This window comes from Eleutherodactylus coqui, chromosome 5 (assembly GCF_035609145.1).
Source record: "Eleutherodactylus coqui strain aEleCoq1 chromosome 5, aEleCoq1.hap1, whole genome shotgun sequence".
Lineage (NCBI taxonomy): Eukaryota > Metazoa > Chordata > Amphibia > Anura > Eleutherodactylidae > Eleutherodactylus > Eleutherodactylus coqui.
The window spans coordinates 272,421,028-272,445,275 of record NC_089841.1 but is presented as its reverse complement, the minus strand read 5'-3'; the positions used below and the strand labels follow the sequence as shown (position 1 = coordinate 272,445,275).

Below are 24,248 nucleotides of genomic sequence, written 5' to 3'. Positions count from 1 at the left end.
ACGGGGTAACGAATGTGAACCTCTGGTGGTCCGGGCGGGTGCCGGCTGTCTGTGCTATAGCCGCATTCATAAAAGTCCGGTCTATCAAAGTAGCACATTTACCTGGGGGAAACAAAAACAATGCCGGAATTGCACATTTTTGGTCACGCCACGTTTCCAATAAAAATAATAATAAAAAGCTATCAGTCACACGAACTTCAGAATGCTGCCAATAGAAGCTGCAGGAGGTCCCTATACAACGAGCCCTTGCACTGCTACTGAATATTGTGGCTGTCAGATGGGGGCAGAGGTTTGTTTCCAAAGTATTTTATTCTTTAAAGTAGTCCAGCAGAAGTAAAACTACATAAATGTGGTGTCCTCGCACCAACGCCCAGGGTATGGGTGTCACTGTAATGCCAAGATGGGGACATTTATTTATTTTCCCTTTCACTCCACTTAGAAATTTTTTAAAGATTACTATAAATTCTGTGGTACATAAAATGTTATCGTGGAAGAACGCAACTCGTCACGAAAAACGAGCGGTTATTTAGCGATATCAACAGAAAATATATAGTTAGGAGGGAAAAACAAAAATGGCTGCATAGGAGTTCTGTCATTAGAAAACAAAAATTCTACACTTATTCCTCCCCCGTCAGTCTTCCTACCGCATCTCCCCCCTGTCGATCTTCTGGCTCCTGCAGTCTCGGAGTCGCCTCACCTCCAGCCGGCTGATTCTTCTGCTTCCGGTGACAGCGTCCATTCTCTGCAGTCTTCTTCCTGCAGGGCAGTGTACCCGGTCACTAGTAATGTAGCATCCGCAGCCTAGCAGGGGAAGCCGAGCTATTGCAGAGATTGTGCATGCGGCTGTGTCTCTGCACTCATGGCAAGACAGCGCCCATCATAGTCTCAGCAATAGATCCGCATTCCCTGCTGGGTAGTGAATGCTACACTGACCTGCCAGAAGGAGAAAGCCGAGGGTGGACGCTCCATAACAAGGAGGGGTCAGGCCGGCTTGCGGTGAGATGACCCAGGGGACTGGAGAAGATCAGTAATGAGAAAACGCAGTAAGACGACTGATGGGGAGGAATAGGCAAGTACGGACTTTTTTTTATTATGACAGACCCCCTCTAAGGGGTTAAGATTACAGAGTTGGGATTTTTGCTTCGACGTTTAGATTAGGTACAATAGTTTTCCTTTTATAGGAGTTTTCATGTGATTTTCTTTTGCTTGTGGATCTAGCTAAACAATAGTGAAAGCTCAAGAGTCTGCCATGATCTTCCTAGCATAGTATGTAAGCCTATTAACCCCTAATGTTCGCTTATTCATTGGTCTGTCTTGCTTTTAGATTGATCCAAAGCCATGCACACCCCGGGGAATGCAACCGGAGAGGACCAGGCCAAAAGAAGGATGGGTAAGGACTGAAGAGATTAGAGGGAGATGTGTATGTGCATAGGGTTAGATCTGGTGTCGACACGGAGTATGTCTTATGTGTTTGTGCAGCAACAGAAGAGCCCGAGAACCGAAAGCAATAAGTCTAACAAGATATTTGTGGGTGGAATCCCACATAACTGCGGGGAAGCTGAACTGAGGGATTACTTCAAGCGTTTTGGAGTGGTAAGTCCATTAAGGTGTGTGTGTGTGTGTGTGTGTGTGTGTGTGTGTGTCCTACAGAAAGCTGATCTGTCGGAGGAGACAGACTTGTGTGTGTGTAGATCTGTCTCCCGTTCGGTCTCATACCGCCTCCTAGTAAAGGCTTGTGTGTATGTGTGATATATATATATATCTGTCTCCCGTTTGGTCTTGTACCGCCTAGTAAAGGCTTGTGTATATAGATATATCAGTCTCCCGTTCGGCGTCGTACCGCCTAGTAAAGGCTTGTGTATATAGATATATCTGTCTCCCATTCGGCGTCGTACCGCCTAGTAACGGCTTGTGTGTATAGATATATCAGTCTCCCGTTCGGCGTCGTACCGCCTAGTAAAGGCTTGTGTATATAGATATATCAGTCTCCCGTTCGGCGTCGTACTGCCTAGTAAAGGCTTGTGTATATATATATATATCAGTCTCCCGTTCGGTCTTGTACCTCCTAGTAAAGGCTTGTGTATATAGATATATCTGTCTCCCCTTCGGTGTCGTACTGCCTAGTAAAGGCTTGTGTATGTGTATATATATATATATCTGTCTCCCGTTTGGCGTCGTACCGCCTAGTAAAGGCTTGTGTATATAGATATATCTGTCTCCCGTTCGGCGTCGTACCTCCTAGTAAAGGCTTGTGTATATAGATATATCTGTCTCCCGTTCGGCGTCGTACCTCCTAGTAAAGGCTTGTGTATATAGATATATCAGTCTCCCGTTCGGCGTTGTACCTCCTAGTAAAGGCTTGTGTATATAGATATATCAGTCTCCCGTTCGGCGTTGTACCTCCTAGTAAAGGCTTGTGTATATAGATATATCTGTCTCCCGTTCGGCGTCGTACCTCCTAGTAAAGGCTTGTGTATATAGATATATCTGTCTCCCGTTCGGCGTCGTACCTCCTAGTAAAGGCTTGTGTATATAGATATATCTGTCTCCCGTTCGGCGTTGTACCTCCTAGTAAAGGCTTGTGTATATAGATATATCTGTCTCCCGTTCGGCGTCGTACCTCCTAGTAAAGGCTTGTGTATATAGATATATCTGTCTCCCGTTCGGCGTCGTACCTCCTAGTAAAGGCTTGTGTATATAGATATATCTGTCTCCCGTTCGGCGTCGTACCGCCTAGTAAAGGCTTGTGTGTATAGATATATCTGTCTCCCGTTCGGCGTCGTACCGCCTAGTAAAGGCTTGTGTATATAGATATATCTGTCTCCCGTTCGGCGTCGTACCTCCTAGTAAAGGCTTGTGTATATAGATATATCTGTCTCCCGTTCGGCGTCGTACCTCCTAGTAAAGGCTTGTGTATATAGATATATCTGTCTCCCGTTCGGCGTCGTACCTCCTAGTAAAGGCTTGTGTATATAGATATATCAGTCTCCCGTTCGGCGTTGTACCTCCTAGTAAAGGCTTGTGTATATAGATATATCTGTCTCCCCTTCGGCGTCGTACCTCCTAGTAAAGGCTTGTGTATATAGATATATCTGTCTCCCGTTCGGCGTCGTACCGCCTAGTAAAGGCTTGTGTGTATGTGTGATATATATATATATGTCTCCCGTTCGGCGTCGTACCGCCTAGTAAAGGCTTGTGTATATAGATATATCTGTCTCCCGTTCGGCGTCGTACCGCCTAGTAAAGGCTTGTGTATAGATATATCTGTCTCCCGTTCGGCGTCGTACCTCCTAGTAAAGGCTTGTGTATATAGATATATCTGTCTCCCCTTCGGCGTCGTACCGCCTAGTAAAGGCTTGTGTCTGGGTTGCAGGTGACTGAAGTTGTGATGATTTATGATGCAGAGAAGCAGAGGCCGCGAGGTAAATAAAAGCTGATCCATCTTATCTTCCAATCTCTCTTCATACCTTTCCTCATTTAGATGGCAAACAGTTTTCCCCGTGACCGGGCTTCACACATTACCCGTCTTCACTCCTCGGGGTTTGGATGTTTGCTCCGTACCACATTGAAGATGTATTGTGTGCAAACGGACAGCCTCTGAGCTTGCATATCCTCAAATGGTTTCCCTCTCCAAAACAAATAGTCGGCAACCTACCTTCTTATTGTGACTGTTGGGTCATCTGCAAGCGGTGACGTTGTGTCTCAGACATCTGACATGTTTCACTTTTACATGAACTGTATTTTTTTCAAGCTGCCATCTTTCCTTTCCTTTGTCGCACATGTCCGGTCCTTCGGAAGCGATGCCGGCTCACCAATCAGAATCCTGGGAGTTCTGCATTGTGTGGCGGCTGCATTGTGTCCTGTCCTCCAACTCCGTGTTCCTCTCCAGAGCCCCAGTCACATGCTGGCCTCAGAGCATCCATCGCCTGCTTCATACATACTGTCAAAAGTGTTTGCCATCTGAATGTCCTCCTCTTCATCTCACCATTAGGATATATATATACATATTTAGTAACGTTTCCTCCATTTTAAGCTAAGATATATTTTGTTTTTCCATTCTATCCATTTTAAGTTACAGTAAAGTATTGTTTGTTTTGTTTGACTGTGATTAATGTTCTCTCTCTAGCTTTCTCTTCTCTAGGTGTTTAAGCTCTATCACTCAGGTACAGGCCGGTTTAGTTAGTTAGGCTGTGGGCGCCACATGTTTGGGGTGTAAACAAAGTGTCAGTAGTTTCCTTTTTTTACGTTTACTAATTTGATTATATGTTGCTAAATAGATTTTAGTAGTTTGATTCGGTCACTTTTATGGTCCCTTTTAAGCCTTCGTTAGCTGTTGGACCGATAGCTGTTCCTCCCAAGCAACCCCTAAAGACGGATGCGCAGTCAGCTGTACGCGGTCTCGGCGGGTTGAGGAGAGTAAGCTGTCGCACTTCTGCTTTCCCTTCAGCACAAAGGGTCAGGCATGTTGCAGTCTAAACTCGCCCGATCCGTTCTCCCACCGACATCTGCTGAATGAGCGTTGTCAGAGAAGTTTCTTTGCGCTGGACTGTAGGACGGACGCCGTCCCCACGCACTCGGCATATGACCATCGCCCAGCCTAGCCGCTAGGGAATTTGTTTACAGAAGGAGCTGAATACATATTTGTGGCCCGTTGCTGACTTTAGTGCCGTTGGTTCCATCTCTTGGACTCCTTGTCACCTACTCTGCCAGGAGGGAGTACATTTTTTAAATTTATTTATTTTTTTAATCCTCGGAGGCCTCTTATCAACTGCTTGGAAGCTTTTCTTCAGACTTCTTTATTATGCTTGTAAGTAGGGTGGAGGTCTTTAAATCTTGGGTTTTAGGTAGAAATACGCCATATTGGTTTTATGGGAAATTGACCTTAAAGCGACCTTCCACCCCCCCAGGCCTGAAGAAACGAAAATGGCCGAACCTCTTCTCAGACTACCTGATGCCCACTGTGCAATAGTATACATTGGTAGTCACTACATGCTGCTCTGACCGGCCAGGACTGCTCATGTGGGCAGCGCTGGTCAGTCACAGCAGGTGGTGTCCTGGAGTGACACACGGTGGGCACCAGGCAGTTGGTGCGGCCATCACGGTTTCTCCAGACCCCGAGGGGCACGAACATTCAAACACTTGTTCCTCTGCTAATGGTGTTTTGTACAACCATAAAAAGGATCACTTTCTGGCGACACGTCTTTGTAAATGGGAGGCTGCATTCTGTGTGGGCATCCCCGTCCTGCAGATGGGCTTCATGAAGGAACAAGTGCTGAGCGACCTCATTACCACCATCAGCCGTGTGACCGTCCTCGAAGCTTCTCTGGTCAGCCAGAACGCTCGTCTGTATTGTGGATTTATACACTGGGAGCGCATTCTGTGCTTCCGTACCAGAGGCACTGCCGGTGGTGAAGGGACTACTGATGGGGCTTATTCGCCCCTCTGCTGATATTTTGTTTACACCTCACTCGCGGTAGTGTGGGAAAGTAAGGCCATAATTCTCTGATCTCCCAATGTTTTTGCTCTCGCTGCTGACTGCAGGCATTGTCCTGCCGGACCTCAGCTTGGCCTGTATCTTTGTGTATTCATATAGCTTTCTCTCCAGTTTAGACTCTGGGCTTTTCCAACGTGTTGGGAAAGCTTTGGTAGTCCTTAGCTGTTCTAGATATTGTATCTCTGTTTAACGCTTTAGACAAATGTATGGCTGCTGTCAGCACTAGCTGCAAAGCAAAATGCCCCCAAGACGGATGCAGCAGGGTTGCAAGCGATTTCACAGCCCACGGGCCTCTCTGAACGGTCTGCCGCCATCGGTGTCCGTAAAAGGCTGGCCGCGACCAACATGGTATCTGGCTGAAAAGAAAAACTGGGTCCCATCGGATACCCCCTTACATTGTCTACTTTAACGAGCTGCTATTGTTAATCTGATGGTCTTCATGCGGATAGACTAATTATGTGCACCCCTGCGTGCCGGGAGGCCGCCGCCTCGGGGCTGCTGCAGTCGCTTGCCTGATTCTGCTGCTGAGGTCTTGGTTTTGCTCCTAATACTGTTCATCATCCTGTTTTGTGTCACAACACCCTGCTACCTTGATTCACTCTCCGTCGTTGGCTAGGTTTTGGATTTATAACTTTCGAGGACGAACAATCAGTGGACCAGGCTGTCAACATGCATTTTCACGACATCATGGGCAAAAAAGTGTGTAGTTGTAGTTTTATTTTACCTTAAGACTAAGCCAAGTCTTGGGTAGCAGTCAATGTCCTTGGCTAATTGCTGATGTATTTTTAGGGGGTCTTTTGTGAAGAGCAGGTGGGACCGTGTCTTATATAGAAGTTTAGGGGGGGGGTAAAATCAGCGACTGGTTGGGCAATCTTCGCTGGCTCTCAAGGACGTCTCTGCTGCCCAAGGTTTGGTTTGATGCCACTCCTTCTGATGTCACGGGTGCTTCAAATTAATTAGAGGATGGAGATTGAGTAAACGAATTGATTCTAGTTATCCGTGTTTAGACATCGTATGACTTCATGAAGGACTGGCTGCTGTTACTGTTTCATTACTGGGTCACTTACTGTGAATCTTTGGTACAGAAGTAGTTTAACCATTCTGCAGTAAAGTGATCTGTTCATACTGTGTTGTCATGTCTTGGGTGTTCCTATCGCTGACGTTGGGGGGCGCCAGTAATGCCGCAGGTTCCTATGTAGAAGAGTCAGTGTAGGACAGACGCCTCGGATTACACCTGTATGTTGGCCACTTGAGCTGATATTAAATGACTAGAGATACATTTCTTCAGAGGGACCCGTCAAAACAGAACAAGGTCCAACACAGAACGCCACACATTACTTCGTACATCATTTAGAAAGCTGGCCGAAAAAGGTAAATCTCTGGTATTCAGACTGACCGGTTGATGGGAGAGGACAGAGGCCGCACTGTCTGGGAGGAGGGAGAGGACGGTTTTCGGAGCCTCTTTCCCTTTGTGCCGTATTTGTCTTCACGTATTCCACTCACTGGGAAGTCCGACCACCAGAGACCAGCAAATCCGTTCAGTGATTTTGTTCCCTTGTATCCAGTTGTCTAATACAAGGGGATGGCACAAATGCGGTACAGTGTATACATATAGCATGTCGTAGAGTCAGGATTGGAACGTGTAAAGTAGTATGAGCGCAGAACGAGGGTATAATGTAAGCTGAACCGCGGAGGTCCGGCAGCCGTAGGAGTGCAGGCAGCTCTCTAGGGTGATATGTACCTTAACAACACAGTATGAAGAATATGCTTCTTATTGACCAAACTGTCCATTTTGTATTACTTGCATGTTTTGTTTACTTTTTTGTTAGATATAGTGTAAGATTCTCTTACCACATCCATTCCCTCTGACATTATTTGCAAGTTAATTAAATTGAGATTCTTAAAGCGTTAGCCTGGGGAAGGTAAGTCTTTATCTTCCATTAGCTATTTTTCAAGCAGCCAATCAGCAGCCTCCCTTGCAGCATCCCAACCCCGTGAGATTGTCCGATGTGAGGGGAGCCACTATTCCCACGAAGTACTCCACCGCTCTGACGGCCCTACAGCCCGGATGAGAACGTTGCTTTTATTGCTTTTTTTTAGAGCTATATTAAGAATCCCTAGTTTTCCACACAGTAAGAAATATATTTCTATAGATGCTTTATTCTGTACGTGTCAAGTTTTAGAGACCCATATATAGTCCATAATATAATTAAAGTAATTAAGTATTAGGATGCTAAGCTTACCTCTAAGTATCATTTTGGGTGTAGCGGGTGGGGAGCGGGCAGCAACCGCTGAGCTAGTTTCCGACCAGTGTCTTATCTTTGTTTAGGTGGAAGTGAAACGTGCGGAACCTCGTGATAGTAAAAGCCAAAATGCTGGACCTGCAGGCTCTAACCAATGGAGTAGAGGGATGCAGAGTGCAGCCAATGGATGGACAGGACAGCCCCCTGCCACGTGGCCACAAAGCTACAGTCCACAAGGTGAGATCGACTACTGTTGCGTTGAAACAATGTATCATGTGTGGAAATGGTCGAATGATGGGGGTAGAGACTTACAGGGGGTGGACAAAAATATTGAAACACCATACAAGATGCATGCATGGGATTATAAATCCTATTTCAAGAAGACATGTAGAGCCCGATGTGGAGGCAATATGACACAGATGCTGCCAGGCAGAAGTGAGCAACACGATCTCATTGGTCAGGGGTTTGAGCCACTCGGCTGTTACCAGTTGGCTCCTAAAGCCACCCAGAGCAGGGCAAGAGGTGAAGTAAACACAAATTTGTTGGGTAAGCTCGCAGCCAAGGTAAGGGAGGTGAAAGGCCTAAAGTCTGACCTCTCAACTTGTAGTCAGTGGGTGCAGCAAGCAATGTGTTAATACTGTTTTTGGAGATTAAAACATACGGTTATGGGTGGTGCGAGCCGCCCCTCGTTTGTTTGCAAGTCAGACATCCGTCTGTTCCCCTCAGATGTGTATTTAGTTTATTTGAAATATACCTCTGCAGCGGCAAGGGCGGAGCTGCGGTAAACAGTGTCGTTTCTTTGTGTGTCTGCCCCCCACAGACTACTACGTGGTCGAAAAAGGGTTCCATACAGGTTTTTGGGTTTTTTGGACAAAAGTCCTGCAGGTTGGTCTCTTCAACCCCCCCCCCCCCCCCCACCACCACCCATCCCCCCCACCACCAAGAAACTGGAAACCCAATGGAAGGAAACAAACTATAAAGTCCCAATGAAATCTATAGGGATTTTACCAGATCACTTTTTTTTCTGCTCTTGGAGCGAAATGAAAAAAGTAGAAAATAGAGAGCTGATGTGAACCCAGCCTAAACATAAAAGGTAACGGCTGGTTCACGCTAGGGAGCAAGAAACCAGAACCCACTGGCCAAACGGAACTGTTACATGATGGAACCAAATGTACCCCGGTGGTTATAATGGTGGCCGGTGTTTTATAGGCTGGGATTGTGCTGCGCTATGCTCAATACGGGACCTCCCCTGATGTGAACAGGCCCTTAACACTCCCCATTCACAGTAGGGGGAAGTCACAGATCACCTCCTCCCCCTCCGTACGGGTCCCAGTAGGTCTAGAACCCTCTCCACATAGAAGTCAGTGAATAAGTATTGTTTCATATGGTCAGTATGGCGGCTGTAAGGACTGCAATTGGGAGCTAGAGCGGGATTATGGCCCACAGTCATGTGCAGTAAATGGAATAACGTAACTCTACAATACGCAGTATCTGGGTGTAATTGGTAAAAGAGAATGATACTTTTCCTTTAAAGCACATGGATTAATCTATTCATTCAAGTCATGCAGTAAGATTAGGAAGTCCTATAGTGAAATGTAGGGAGTGCTGGAAATGGCTACACACGGCCCGCTGTGATCACATGACCCATGGGAGGGGGGTCAGTAAGTGATATGGAAATGGGGTTGTGATTAGTGCAGACCTGAAGCAGAACTCTTAATATATATGTTTAACAGTAATCGTGACATCGGGCCACCCTATACCTGCAAGTGACAGCATTGATTCCGTAGGCTAGCGGAAGCTGAATGCCCAGACTTGTAGTATAAGGCCGCGCTCGCTTGCACATAATCTCATTGCGTATTACATGGTGAATGGAGCCAATGAAAGTACACTGATTTTCATTGAGCCACTCACACTCGCGTATGCACATTGCGCAGAAAAGAACGTTGTACCGCGTATTACACACAATAGTGACCTGTTCTCTATGGGTGAGTAATAAACACTACATAGGTTTTATGTAATGTCACTAAGCTACAGAACGGAAACATAACATGAAACCAGGAAGACTGCGCATGACGGCGTGCGGGAGACATGCTTACCTGCGCAGTGCAGAATCTATACCGTACGCGGGGATATAGCAGTAAAACCCTGCATTAGACGTTCGTGTGAGCCCGCATACGTCTGCATAGGAGGTTCAGCAACAAACCGATAATGTGTGTGATTGTAGACTATTACCGTAAAGATGTTGGCATACGTGAGGCGCGGGGACCCTTCGTTCGGGTGGCTTGTGTGACACGGCATGTTCTCTGCAGCAGGACCCCCGAGATCACTCCATAAACCCACCACAAGTTCTACAATCCCAAGTGTTTGTGCTGCGGTTGTAATGGCTGTACAGATCATCAGTTGACTGCTTGGCCTAATCTGTCCCTCTGCTCTTCTCCCGCAGGTATGTGGATGCCAGCTGGGCAGACTATTGGTAAGTGACTGGCCATATGTCTTTGTAGCTACTCTCTCACTCAGGGGCAGTTCACTTCAATCTCTCCTACCTTTTGGTTCTTCCTAATGCAGTCTTCTCCACAGGCGGGTATGGGCCTCCTGCGGGCCGGGGTGCCGCTCCTCCACCTCCGCCTTTCCCCTTCTTAGTGTCAACACCGCCAGGAGGATATCCTGCACAAGGCTTTCCACCGGGATATGCAACACCACCTCCGTTTGGTAAGATGCCATTTATGTAGACCTGTTGCACTACGTCTTTTCTAATAGAACTAATCTAGAGCTCCTCCTATATATTTTTGATGTGTTATTACAGGCTATGGCTATGGCCCACCCCCTCCCCCTCCTGATCAGTTCGTCGCATCAGGAGTTCCACCGCCACCTGGTACTCCAGTAGCAGCGCCATTGGCGTTCCCTGCACCGCCAGGGCAGTCAGCTCAGGATCTCAGTAAACCCCCTGGTGGTCAGCAGGACTTTGCTTTTAGCCAGTTTGGTAAGTGGTGTCCTTGTGCCAGTTTTGCCCCAGTATATGTCATTTGAGGATTACTGGGTGGGTGAAATATGTCCCAATGACCTGCTGACTGGAGCGTTCAATGTCTCTACCAAAGTATTGGGAATCTCTTTGATTCTTCATATGAAACCTAAGCTCCCGTGTCCCATCCAATGTTGGACCTTGCCATGCACACAAAGCCTATTGCCTGGCTGGGTGGGATGTCAGGTTGGGGTGGTAGTGCATGCCTTAACCATCCCACTTAAAAAGCCTGAAGAAATCACTCTTTCCAGGAAATGCCTGCTTTGTGAAATTGTCCGAGTGGATTTGAGCTCACTGTGAAGGACAAAAAAAGGTAAGAAATGGTAGGTAGCGTTAGATCCTCCGTCTGTTGGGAGGTGTGTTGGAAGCACATGCATGGAAAATCTGGGCTGCCCAATGAGCCGTCTGTTTATGGGCCTCCAGCCGGTTTGTGATCTGATGTTCGGGGACACCTACAGTCTTTATTCTCACATTACACTATTCGGACATAGTCTTCACATCCATATGGTCGTCTTTAGAAGGAGTATTCCTGTAAGATGAAGTCACTGGTTGATCGATATAGGTCCCTGCTTTTGAAGGAAGATCTGTGTCCCCCTGAAAGACTGGTAGAGGAACAGAGCTGCAGTGTTCAGGCTCAGCCAACGCTCCTTCCATTCCCTTTGAAGCGTTGAAAATGGCCAAATGTAAACCCTTGGCCGTTTCCATTTCTCCCCTTATTTTAGTGGGAGCGCTGACTGAAGCGGTGGCCGGGCTGCTGCTCCTCTGTTCATCTGCCACTCTTTCAGGGGGATGCCTGTTTTGGCCAGCAGTTCAGCCCCCACCGACCATTTCATTATCTGCTGACCTGTGGGTTGGGGATAACTTTATTACTGGAATATGTTTTAAAAGGGTTTTCCGTATAAAATACTATTGATGACCGACCTATCCTCAGGACCCCGACTGATCAGGTGAGCTTGGGCGCATGCTGTCAGCACTGCAAATACACAGAGGTTGGAGCTGAAGCAGTGGGAGTCTCTGCGCCAACCTCTGTAGTGGCCAGCGCTTGTAACTGCAGGCTGGGAGTCTCATTGAAATCAATGTAAGCTATGGCAGCAGTTACAAGCGCCGGCCACTACAAAGAGGTCGGCGCAGTGACTTCCGCTCTGACTTTTCTGTATTTGTAGAGCTGATTGGTCGGGGTCCCGAGCAACTAACCCCAGCCGATCAACTTGATGACCTATCCTGAGGTCATAGGTCATTGATCTTTTCCACATAAAAGCCCTTTAAGGTTTTAGGTTCAGTTTTAAAATGACCTCTAATAGCTGGTAAGCCTCTCCCGCTCCGACTTCATAAACTACTGGGTACCGCACAGTCCGAACCCCTCAGGGCTTCTATAATACAAATGCATTTCAAAACTCATGAACGACCGGTAACGACAGGAGGGAAACGCGTTGAGCTGTAACCTTTCTCTGTCCTCTTTCTAACTAACGCCAGTAATCCATCCGCATCTTTATGCCAGCATCTGATTGGTATTACATCACGAATGCACCGATCAAGATAGCTGTCTGTTACTCGTACAATGCCACATTTCTTGGGCATTGTATGTTAGGATATCCAATCGTGACGAGTCACCAGACATTATTATAGACCATTGAGTCTTGATGCGTTACTGGTTATTATTATAGACTATCTTGTCTTGAGGGTTCAGCAGTCCTACCCTGACTGCCTATCCCCAAGCTACTCTAACTTGGTCACTTTGTTTTTTGTCTTGTTCGTCAGCCCACGTCTTAAATTTTAACAGGGGTTTAATAAAAATTATTTTTAGTTCGTCTATATCTGTGAAGGGCTTCTATACTAAATATATAGACATATTTCTGCCTCTGCGATCTTCTACATTTTAAAACTCACACCTAATCCCACCTCAGATCGGACGCTGCACAACATCCTGATTTAAATGGGCTAAGGGGGCAGAGAACCGTTGGTGCGGCATTTCTCTCAGATTTCAATGCGGCGTCTCAGAAATAATCTGTGGCAGTAAAAGCCGGCTGAGAGCCTGAAGATGCTGAGAGTTTGCCTCCAAATCAAAGCAATCCCAGTTTTCCTGCAGCCTCGGCATGGGGCGTTGTGAAGCCGGCCGCTTACATTGGATTCAGCAGCGGACACCCTCCGTTAACCTGCTGTGTGTGAGCGTAGTATCGGTAGTCCAATCTAAGAAAATATCCCACTTCATGCACAAGACTGCACACCTTAGCTAACTTTTCTTTTCATATTCCCAAAGTGGCATTCGGGGCGCTGGCACAGTTAGTGTTCTGTCTGCCATGGGTCAGAAACCCCTTCACAGGCCCGTAGTAAAATGACAGATCTGTCAGCAATGCTAGATGTGTTTTCTACGGCGCGCAGCAATGTCTCGTGTCCACGGCCCTTCGGCCTCTTTCACACGGCTATCGCGGCGGTATCACAGCTTTGTTCCTGCGGTTTTGTAGCGTCACTGATGCTTTTTCTTGAGAATATCGCATCGCTGGCGCCCGCAATTCTTTATTGCAAAAGTCAAATGTTAAAATGGCATCACACGAAAATCACAAGTTGATGCGATGCAATAAACAAGGAGGCGGCATAGGGAACACAGGAGATAAAAGATCTCAGACAGATGAGAGCCGCAATTTATTTTCTCGCAGCATAGCATCAGTGAAAACCGCGAATGGGAAGTTAACCATTGGAAATCATGGGTTTCACAAACATGCCTTTTGTAGCGCTGCTGCATCGCTGGAAAATCGTGCGGTTTGTGTAGCCTGCGTGAAAGCGGCCTTATTGCCGGGTGTACGGAGGCCGTACCTCCATGTGGAGTCGCAAAAAACAAGACTGGTGGCATCCTTCATCCCATGCCACGTTACAGAACAGGTCTTACATGACACCACATGGAGAGCTGTGCCCGGTGGTACACACATTAAAGGCTATGGCCGGGTTCACAGTCGTGCCTGAGGAGCAGTGAGGGCTCCACTCATCCCTGATGGCTCAAATACCATAAAGTTCTATCAATGGGAAGACAATAGAATGTAATGCAGCAAAGCACAAATACTCCAAGCGCCTCTGCATGCCAGTACTTGGGCCTCACCACAGCTTCCTATGGGGTAACAAAGTATTTTTCTCTTAGCTCAAGTGTTATAATGTGAAACCAGGATTGTGTCATTGCTTCTACTGTATTTTATTCCTCGGTTGCTTCTGGCCACCAAGTTTCTTTAACCCCATCCTGCTCCAGGGTGTAAGTTTACGTCCTGGCAGCGGAGTACTTCCCGCAACAGGGCATAAACTTGCGTCCTGGGGACAGCGCGAGATCACCTATAATCTCGCGCTATCCCACAGCGGGAGCCGGCTGTCAGTCATAGCCCCCCCCCCCCCCCCCCTGCTGTTAACCCCTACCCTGCCGCGATCTATGTAGATCGCGGCATGTGAGGGATTCACAGAGGAAGCGCTCCCTCTGTGACGTCACCGGGCTCTCACGATATAATCGCAGAGAGCCCGGCTGGTTGCCATGGCCTGTGATCGCTGTATAAGAGATAAGGCAGGGCAGTAGCCTTTATGACAGCGATCATCAGCGCTGTAAGTGCCCCAGAGGGACTCAAATTGTGTTAAAAATAAAGCATAAAAATATTAAAGCCCACATATTTGGTATTGTCGCGTCCGTAACGACGCATACAATAAGTTGCACATGCTTTTGACTGCACGGATAAAACCGTTTAAAAAAACCTTAAAAACTGAGGCAAAATGCTAATTTTTAGCATTTTTGCCTCCCTAAAAACGCAATAAAAGTGATCAAAAAAGTTGTATGTACCCCGAAATGGTACCAATGAAAGCTACGGCTCGTCTCGCCAAAAATAAGCCCTCACAGAGCTCCGTGCATGGAAAAATAAAAGTTACAGGACTTTGAATGCAGCGATTTGGGGGGAAAATTTTTTCCAAAAAAGGGGTTTTATTGCAGAAAAGTGGAAAAACCTAAAAAAAAAGTAAAAATATTGGTATCGTTGTAACCGTACCGACCCACAGAAAAAATGTATTGTCATTTATGCTGCATGATTAACGCTGTAAAAAAAAAAACCTATAGCAGAATTGATGCGTTTTCTCTCCCTAAAATCATAACAAATAAGTTTTCCAATATAGTTAATCTACCCAAAAATGGCACCAATAAAAACTACAGTAAACCACGCAAAAAACAAGCCCTCATACGGCCGCAGCGACGGAAAAATAAAAAAGTTATGGCTTTTGAAAAATGGAGAAGAAAGTCTGCCAAAAATCGTTGCATCCTTAAAGGAGATGTCCCGCGCCGAAACGGGGTTTTTTTTTTTTTTTTTAAACCCCCCCCCCCCCGTTCGGCGCGAGACAACCCCGATGCAGGGGTTAAAAAAACCACCCGAATCCCGGCGGTCCGGCGTCTTCATACTCACCTGCTGAAGATGGCCGCCGGGATCCTCTGTCTTCATGGACCGCAGGGCTTCTGTGCGGTCCATTGCCGATTCCAGCCTCCTGATTGGCTGGAATCGGCACGTGACGGGGCGGAGCTACACGGAGCCCCATAGAGAAGAGGAGAAGACCCGGACTGCGCAAGCGCGGCTAATTTGGCCATCGGAGGGCGAAAATTAGTCGGCACCATGGAGACGAGGACGCCAGCAACGGAGCAGGTAAGTATAAAACTTCTTATAACTTCTGTATGGCTCATAATTAATGCACAATGTACATTACAAAGTGCATTAATATGGCCATGCAGAAGTGTATAGACCCACTTGCTGCCTCGGGACAACCCCTTTAAGCCCAAAATAGGCCGTGTGCTTAACCCCTTAAGGACCGGCCCATAGTCTTTTTACGTCCTCACTTGCTGGGCCTTATTCCCTGAGGACGTAGAAATATGTTTCCTGCAGGGATTAAGGCCCTGCAAGCTGAGGACGTGGCAGCTCCATGCTGCCGGCTCCCGGAGGTAGCCGGCAACCTGGAGCTGCCATTTCGGGCCGCGGATCCCCTCCCCCGGTCACATGATCGCCGGCATAAAAGTTAGTAAAAAGTGAAAGATTCAGCTGCATCGGTGGATCGGATCCATCGGGGCAGCTGAAAGTACTCACCCGCCTTCGCCCCGATGATCGGCGGTGTCCCAGCCTTCAGGTCCCGTCGGTGCCTTCTGCGCATGCGCGCCAGACGTCATACGTCGAGCGCGCGCTCAGAAGGCGCGTGCGGCCCGGGAAATTTAAAAATCCTTCTGCTCCCGGCTCCCATGTATAGCCGAGAGCAGAGGGATGTCACCGGGAGCCGCTGTATGCGGTTCCCGGTCACATGATCGCTGCTATCCAATGGATAGCAGCGATCATGTAAAGTAAAAAAAAAGTTTTTAAAGTTTAAGTTTCATCTCCCCTCATGGATCATATCCGTGAGGGGAGATGAAATAAAGTACCTAAGGCACCGCATTTATCCGTGGACTTCACCACGGCTTCTGCGCACACGCTCGCCGCCAAGATGGCGGACGCATGTGCAAAAGGCGCAGATTGCCAGGGTCATTTAAAATCTCCCTGTCCTGGCTACCAAATGTAGACGAGAGCCTGGAGATTTCACCGGCCCCGCAAAACGCGGTTCCTGGTCAAGTGATAGCCGTTTTCCAATTGAAAACGACGATCACGTAAAAGTAAAGTGAAAATTTCACCTCCAATCACAGATCAGATTCGTGAAGGGAGGTGAAATTACTTACCTAAGGCCTCCGGCGATGTCCCCCGGCGGGATCTTTATCCGCGGACCTTTCCCCAACTTTGGCGCATGTGCCCATTAGCAAAATGGCGGACGCAAGCGCAAAAGCTGTTGAGGGCCCTGGAAATTCAAAGTCTCCTGGCTACTAAATGAAGCCAAGAGCCTGGAGCAGTGACCAAGGGCCGCAGTGAGCGGTCCCCGGTCACGTGATCGCCGTTACCCAATAGATAATGGCGATTACGTAAAATTTAAGACAGTTGAAATTTGATGCGCCCTTCCTTTTGAGCCCCGTTGTGCATACAGACATAATATTAAGGCCACAATGGGTATGTCTCTGAAAACGGGACAAAAGGCGGGATCCATTTTGGGGTGAACTTTTTAAAATGACACAGCTGCCAAAAAAATTAAAATCGTTGTTTTTTCCATCTGCTTTGCTCACATTCATTCAAAAACTGTGGGGTTAAAATATACAGTACACCCCTAGGTGTATGCGTTAAGGGGTCTAGTTTTCAAAATGGGGTCATTTGTGGGGGTCCTCTGTCGTTTTGGCCGCTCAAGGGTTCTACAAGTGGGCAATGGGGCCTAAAACGCCTTCACGCAAAATGTCTGTTCTAAAAGCCACCGGTTGCTCCTTTAGTTTTGGGCCCCATTGTGAATACGGACATAATTTTAGGGCCACAATGGGTATGTTTCTGAACACGAGACAAACGGGGATCCATTTTGGAGTGAATCCCTATGTGTGCTGTACAAAAAAAAAAACGTGTTTAAAAGTGACATGATTGCCAAAAAAATGAAAATCGTAATTTTTTTTCCTTCTGCTTTGCTTAGATTCATTCAAAAACCATGGGGTCAAAATACACAGTGCGCCCCTAGAGGAATGCGTTAAGGGGTCTAGTTTTCAAAATGGGGTCATTTGTGGGGGTTCTCTATCGTTTTGGTGCATCAAGGGCTCCACAAGTGGGCAATGGGGCTGAAATCGCCTTCAAGCAAAATGACTGTTCTGAAAGTCACCGTCTGCTCTTTTCGATTTGGGCCCCGTTGTGCCTATGGACAGAACATTAGGGCTACAATGGGTATGTTTCTGAACATAGGACAAACGGGGGGATCCATTTTGGGTGCAAATACGCATTTTCATGTGCATTATAGAAAAAAATCCCATCTTTTAAATGGCATATTTGCAAAACATGAAATTTTATTTTTTCTCCTCTATTGCATTAATTCCTGAAAAAAATCTGTGAGGTAAAAATACTCCGGCCCCCCTCAGTGAATACATTAAGGGGTGTAGTTTTTAAAATGGGGCCATTTGTGGGGGGATCTATCATTCTGACACTCATGAGCCTTTGTAATCTTGGCTCGGTGCCGGAAAATAAAGTGTTCCTCAAAATGCTGAAAATCAATGTTAAATTTGCACATCTCTTAAATGGTTAAAAAAAGCTGAACTTTTTCTAATGTGCTTCCAGAATAAAGTAAACAGATGGAAATATATATCTTATCAAGAATTTGTACAGTATGTTTGCACATATTTGAGATCTCAGTTGAAAATGTGAAAAAATGAAATTTTTTTTCAACATTTTCCCAATTTTGGCACTTTTAATAAATATACCCAAATTCTATCGGACTATTTTCACCACCTAAAGGAAGTACAACATGTGGCGAAAAAACACTGTCAGAATCACTGGGATATGCGAGCCTTTACAGAGTTATGCTATGTCAAAGTGACAGATGTCAGATTTCCAAAATTCGGTCTGGTCATTAAAGCGCAAACAGGCTTGGTCACTAAGGGGTTAACCAGTGCCATACATGTTTGATAGGGTTAATATTAGGGCCACTTTCAGGCCCCGCTGGCAGTGTAATGTGTTCACCCTGAGACTGCTTTTGGCACTCAGCCTCAACGTGACACGGAGTGGAATCCCGCTGCATTAATAAAGGGGTTTTCCAGTGAAATACTATTGATGACCTATCATCAGGATTGATCAATAGTTGATCATCCGGGGTCCCTCACTTGAGACCCCGACCGATCAGCTGAGCGGGCGCTTGGTGTCAGTGCCGCAACAATACAGGTCAGAGCAGAAGCAGTGGAAGCCTCTGAGCCAACCTCCGTGTAGTGGCCGGCGCTTGTAACTGCAGGCATGGCTCTCATTGAAATCAATGAGAGCCGTGCCTGCCACTACATGGGAGGTCGGCGCGGAGCTTCCACTGCTTCTGCTCCAACCTCTGTGTTACAGTGCTGACAGCAAGCGCCTGCTCAGCTGATCGGTCAGAGGCCCGAGCGATGGACCCCAGCCAATCAACTATTGATGACCTATCCTGATGATGGCGTCCAAAACAGGTGATCAGCAACACAAACCTTTTTAACTGTAGTCAGTAAGGCGGTCCTGCAGAGCCCAAGGGGGACGGTGAACCGTCAATCCCAATCAAATCCAATCTATATAGAGCGATGAGGGCAGCAATCAGTAGGTGCAGCCTGACAAAGACCCCGCTGGGTCAAAACGTTGCGACTCTTATCTTGTTGCAGAGGAATAACGTGTTGGATTTTATATTGCACCTACTGACTGCTACCCTGATAGGTCATCAATACCATTTCACTGGCAAACACCCATAAGGCTTGATAACCTCGCAGCAGCAGGCTGCAGTCTGCGCTCCAGGGGTTCACTTATTTACTATTTTGGCATTTACAGTCCCATTAACCCCGCACATTCTGCCGCACTACTTGCTGTTTTAGACCCGCAGGTAATAACACCAGCTGGGTGCTTCAGGGTGCCAATGTGCCTGATGCCATCACTAACCACCTCGTTCCAGGTGATTCTGTGCCCCGCTTATATGGGGTTTGGCCTACTGGAGTTGTTTTTTCATGGATTTGAAGCATTAAGACCAAATTCTTTGCACTGAGCAGTCCGTGAACTTCATACCACATTGAGGCGGGTCACGTCGTATAGATGCAGATGATGGACGCAATCTATATCGCCACCTTTTCCTGCCTCCATCAGTCTGGTTTTGTAGTGACTGGGTCGACCTCCTTTATAAGTGTTACCTTCTTTGGTGACGTTTCCTCCTTCCTAATAGCCTTGTTCACACAATTGCTATTTTGCCTCACTTTCTGGGCGACCGGGCAACTATTTATAACGGGGTTTATTCTGACTTTACTAAGTTCTACTAGACCACTACAAAGAGAAAAAATAAAAGGCGTCCATAACAATCGCATGATGCAAAGACAGATGTTCTACTGTCAGCGCTAAATAAGGGAGATGGAACCATACCTCTGCAGCGCCACCTATAGGATGGCAGCATTCCTGCAAATCACTGTCCGACTCTTTATACTGATCTTAACAAAGGTTGAAAATTGAAACCCAATTTCAATTGCCAATCTTGAAAATCAGTATAAAGGGTCAGACACTGATTTGCAGGAATGCTGCCATCCTATAGGTGGCGCTGCAGAGGTATTGTTCAATCTTCCTTATTTGCAGATGACCCAGAGGAGCCTGCATGGCCTTAGAAGTGTCTCCACCCACCTTCTAGGTGGCTCCCTATGGAGAGACAATACCCCTCCCAATCACTCTCAGCTGTAATACGTGATGTTAGAGCCGCATGCTACTGTGGCCTCATTGACTCCCTGCCTCAACACCCGGCCGGCCCTCCAAACAGTTCTGCTCATTAGTTATATTTCAGGCAAGGACCGCCGACTCATGTCATCCTGAGGCTGCTGTGCATCGTTTTACTGACTCTTTGGCCATAACTTTGTATAGAATTCAGCTAATTGAACAAACTTTAATATAGAATTTTATAAAATGAAGTTCTTTTCAAGGATCTAAAACTGTGCGGTATAACGAAAAATATAAGCCATCGGTCATCAGAAGGTTACCGCGATGTTGGCACTAGTGTATACGGACACTGCACACTGCCATGCGATGGCATCTCCTAGATATGAGCCATCAGTCATCAGAAGGTTACCGCGATGTTGGCACTAGTGTATACGGACGCTGCACACTGCCATGCGATGGCATCTCCTAGATATGAGCCATCAGTCATCAGGTTACCGCGATGTTGGCACTAGTGTATACGGCCGCTGCACACTGCCATGCGATGGCATCTCCTAGATATGAGCCATCAGAAGGTTATCACGATGTTGGCACTAGTGTATACGGATGCTGCACACTGCCATGCGATGGCATCTCCTAGATATGAGCCATCAGTCATCAGAAGGTTACCGCGATGTTGGCACTAGTGTATGCGGACGCTGCACACTGCCATGCGCTGGCAACTCCTAGATATCGTCCATGAAACGGACAGGAAGAGAACATGGCATGTAGTATTGTTTCCACGCGGCCCCTCGTCTGTATATAGCCACATGGGCTGTAATGGGGCCGTGTCCATGGATTAACAATGCCCCAAATACACTGTAAGATGTAAGGTTGTATTAGTTATGTATTGGCGCTGTGGAATAAGCAGGCACTATACAAATAGAGAGGATTATTACTATTTGACTATCTAGCCCATGTGACTGAGAGGTGGAGCTTGACTTTAAAGCCCCCAGTCCATCAGCTGATGATCCGGCCCACTGTTGTGGGTGGACAGGCAAGGAAGTGTCTGTGCTGCTTCACTCCTGTTGAGATCAATGGGAGCCCCGCACTGCTTTGGCATGTCCTGCTTCTTTGCCGGTCAGGACTGGATGGGACATCGTGAACAATGCCGGAGCAGTAAGTCCCATAGTAGAGCGGAGCTCCCATTGATTTTAATTGGAGTGATGCCGGCACTTCCTGCGGTGACCACTAATGACCATGTCCGGCTCGATGTCCAATCAGCTGATGGATGGGTTATCCCGAGCAGCGGACTGCTGTTCAACTATTCATTATTTAGCCAGCGGTCATCAGCTTAAAGGCATACAACCACTATAATAGAACGGGTGATCTTGTCAGAGAGCCGTGTCATGTCTGCTGCTCTTTAGTGTATATCTGTGTAGACTTGTATGTGCAGCGATTGATGCGCTGCTTCCTGGATACCGCCTACTGATTGGGGGAATCGGCCTCCCGCGACACTTCATGGTGCGTCTATCTGTGTTCCTGCCAATCGTATTTATGTAGTAATAAAATGGTATCAAAAGTCCCATCGCTTGTGTTCATCTAATGAACTCGACCACAAAAGCTGAATATACAAGTAATAGTAGCATGAAGTGTTTAAAACTTGCTAAAAGTTAACTACCTTTTTTTTTCAATCTAAATGGAACCAAAATGGATTATTTTTAGCAGCCATATCTTTTTTACAGAGATCCAAATCTTCTACATTCATAAGATTAAATTGGTTTTTGGAGGGGGCGTGGCTTAACCAATATTAAAACTGCGCAGAACCTAAAAAGAGTATAATTGCATATATTCATCTCGGACACATAAGTTCACATCCATAAAGTGGCCGCCCGCCTGACAGGGACGCCAAACGTTGGATGTTTAGGCTAGTTGGTCATGTGGTTCGGTGCATCTTCAGTAAAGGCCCTTTTAGAAGGTCCTTCTATTCAATCCATGTGCCTGAACCTCCGGCTGGGCGGCTGCCGTCTAGAAGATTACACTGGATGGGTTTTTATTTTTCCAAGTTTTGAAATTGTAGTTTGGGACAAAATGTGAACGAGAAAGAGATGATGCGAAGTTTGTTGTGTGTTTACTGTTGTATATTAGAACCAGCAGCTGAAGGACTCGCGGGGTTAAACAATGCCGCGTGTTACAGGTTTTTTAGAACAGCGTTTTGTGACAGCGTTTTAGAATGCACCTCATCATTTCAGTGGGTGATCGTCAGAAACGCGCCAAACTGCGTTTTAGAGCGCGTTAAACTCTTCACCTAAACACTCGTCTGGGAAGACCCATTGAAATGGATGGAGGCGCAGAAATGCCCGCTAAACGCTGTAAAAGAGAAGCAAAACCACCCGTGTGGGCGTTAACGGATCAACTCTTCTGGTTGAACGTTTTCTTTATAAATGACCTTTTTTAAACTATTTCTTAATGGTAAGCGTATCGGATGCGAGCTCCGTGTCCACGCGCCTGTGTTCATGACCGAGCCTAGACTAATGGAGTCTGACTCGTACCAACCCTCTCACTTTGTCATTTGTAGGATATGGACAGGACATGAGCGGGTTTGGACAGAGCTTCTCGGACCTCAGCCAACAGCCCCAATCTTATACAACAGGACCCACTGCACCAGCATCGGCAGGCCCGGCCGCTGGGGGAAGTGGCGTGGGACGAGGGCAAAATCACAACGTGCAGTTCCACCCTTACAGACGTTAACATCAGGGAAGCGTACGCACAGAGACGACTGGAGGAGACATCACCTCTGAACTTGTGACAATCACCTGGTGAAGACACATCCTGGTAGAGACTTTGGGAGGTTCTACGTTTGAAGGAGAAGCTGTGGGTGTTTTGGACTAAAGTTTTTACATCTTTTTTTGACCCATCAGCACAAGTAAAGCCAATGAGTCACGGGTTCCAAACAGGGTTTCGAAAACATCTGCAGCTTTAACAGAACTCTTCAGGTTTATTAGTTCATTTTTGTTTTCCTTTCTTTTTTTGGGGAGGGGGGGGGGGAATATTTTTTCTGAGCCTTTGTTTTACCATAAATTGTAAACTTTTATGTTTAAAGATATAAAGTATATACATTTAAAGATTGTGAATTTTTTAAAAGAAAATTTTCTACTATGTATGCAGGTTTATTTTTTAATTTAATTGCAGGGTTACTGGTGACACTGGAGTTCAGAAAAATTTTAACTCCTTGCTTCTGAATATATTTTCCTTAAGTTTATTTTATTTGGGGAGGGGGGGGGGGGTGGGGTTGTTGAGTGCAATAAGTCAGCATCTCCCGAGTTACCCAATGAGTTCCTACTGAGTGTAGTTCTTAGTTTTGTTACTTGACATGAGGCAGAGTGCAGGGAACAGCCCCCTGCTCCAGAATCACCAATGTAGAGACTTGATTTATGCCCTGTGCCGGCATCCTTTTTGCTGATATTCCGGGGTAATGGAGCCATCTCTCGATGTAAATTCCTCAGGCTGATGGTTTGCAGTGCATTTTGCACTAACTGGTGAATACCTCCTGGTTTGAATAAAGAAAAAATCCTTTTGGATTATAACTTGTGGTGTCTCTTTAATTGTTTCTGTTCAAGATCAAACTTTAAAAAAAAAGCTAAATTTTAAAAAGCGGGGGAGGCGGCTGCACGGCGGCGGGGGAGGCGGCTGCACGGAACGGCGGCAGGCAGAATTCCCTGGTTGATCTGTCATTTTAAAAGGGTTTCCTTTTCTTCCACGGGATCCTCTCCATGCACCAGTAGCATGCGGTATCTCCATCTACCATAATCTCACCTGCTAATTTGAATGCTAATTGTTCAGTGTAAACAGACGATTGAATGACAAGAATTCATTCACTTCTGGTTCATCATTCATTTTATGAGGGTATGAAAATAAATGTTCGCACGTCGTTGCATGTAAACAGCGACCGTTTTGAGTCGTACGCATGCGCTGCTAGTGAATGACTGAAGGATTGTCATCACTGGCTCGTGTGAACGATTTATCGCTCCCTTAGTGAGAGTCAATACACTTCTTCAACAGCAGACATGAAGGGCTCTGAACCTGTGCCGGTTACAGAATGTCCGCTTTAGCCAAAAAAAATGGCCGGAGCTCAGCCGTCTGTAATGATTGAGATTAGCGCTTGCTGCGTTTAACCCTTTTGGTGCCACGGTCATTTTAAGAGGCTCCTTCTATATCGTATCGCCCCTGTAGGTGGTGCTGATGGGTGGCTTCAACAGCGACAGGCCTAAAAATTG

At 46.7% G+C, this 24,248-nt stretch overlaps 1 protein-coding gene across 7 annotated transcripts in view; it reads left to right on the top strand.

Annotated features, from left to right (window-relative positions):
- Positions 1–23,558, top strand: part of DAZAP1 (DAZ associated protein 1) — a 33,029-nt gene extending 9,471 nt beyond the window's left edge. The window contains exons 4-13 of one of the 7 annotated variants that reach the window (XM_066604707.1): positions 1,325–1,390; positions 1,480–1,593; positions 3,374–3,422; positions 6,111–6,193; positions 7,824–7,974; positions 10,181–10,210; positions 10,315–10,446; positions 10,541–10,717; positions 11,008–11,069; positions 22,550–22,685. In XM_066604707.1, the coding sequence (XP_066460804.1) occupies positions 1,325–1,390; positions 1,480–1,593; positions 3,374–3,422; positions 6,111–6,193; positions 7,824–7,974; positions 10,181–10,210; positions 10,315–10,446; positions 10,541–10,717; positions 11,008–11,045 (840 nt within the window). In that variant the 3' untranslated portion in view covers positions 11,046–11,069; positions 22,550–22,685. Of the gene's footprint in view, positions 1–1,324; positions 1,391–1,478; positions 1,594–3,373; positions 3,423–6,110; positions 6,194–7,823; positions 7,975–10,180; positions 10,211–10,302; positions 10,447–10,540; positions 10,718–11,007; positions 11,070–22,549 lie in introns of those variants that run through there. The other 6 variants (XM_066604706.1, XM_066604705.1, XM_066604704.1 and 3 more) reach the window with 6 other exon arrangements.
- The last annotated feature ends 690 nt before the right edge of the window (positions 23,559–24,248 follow it).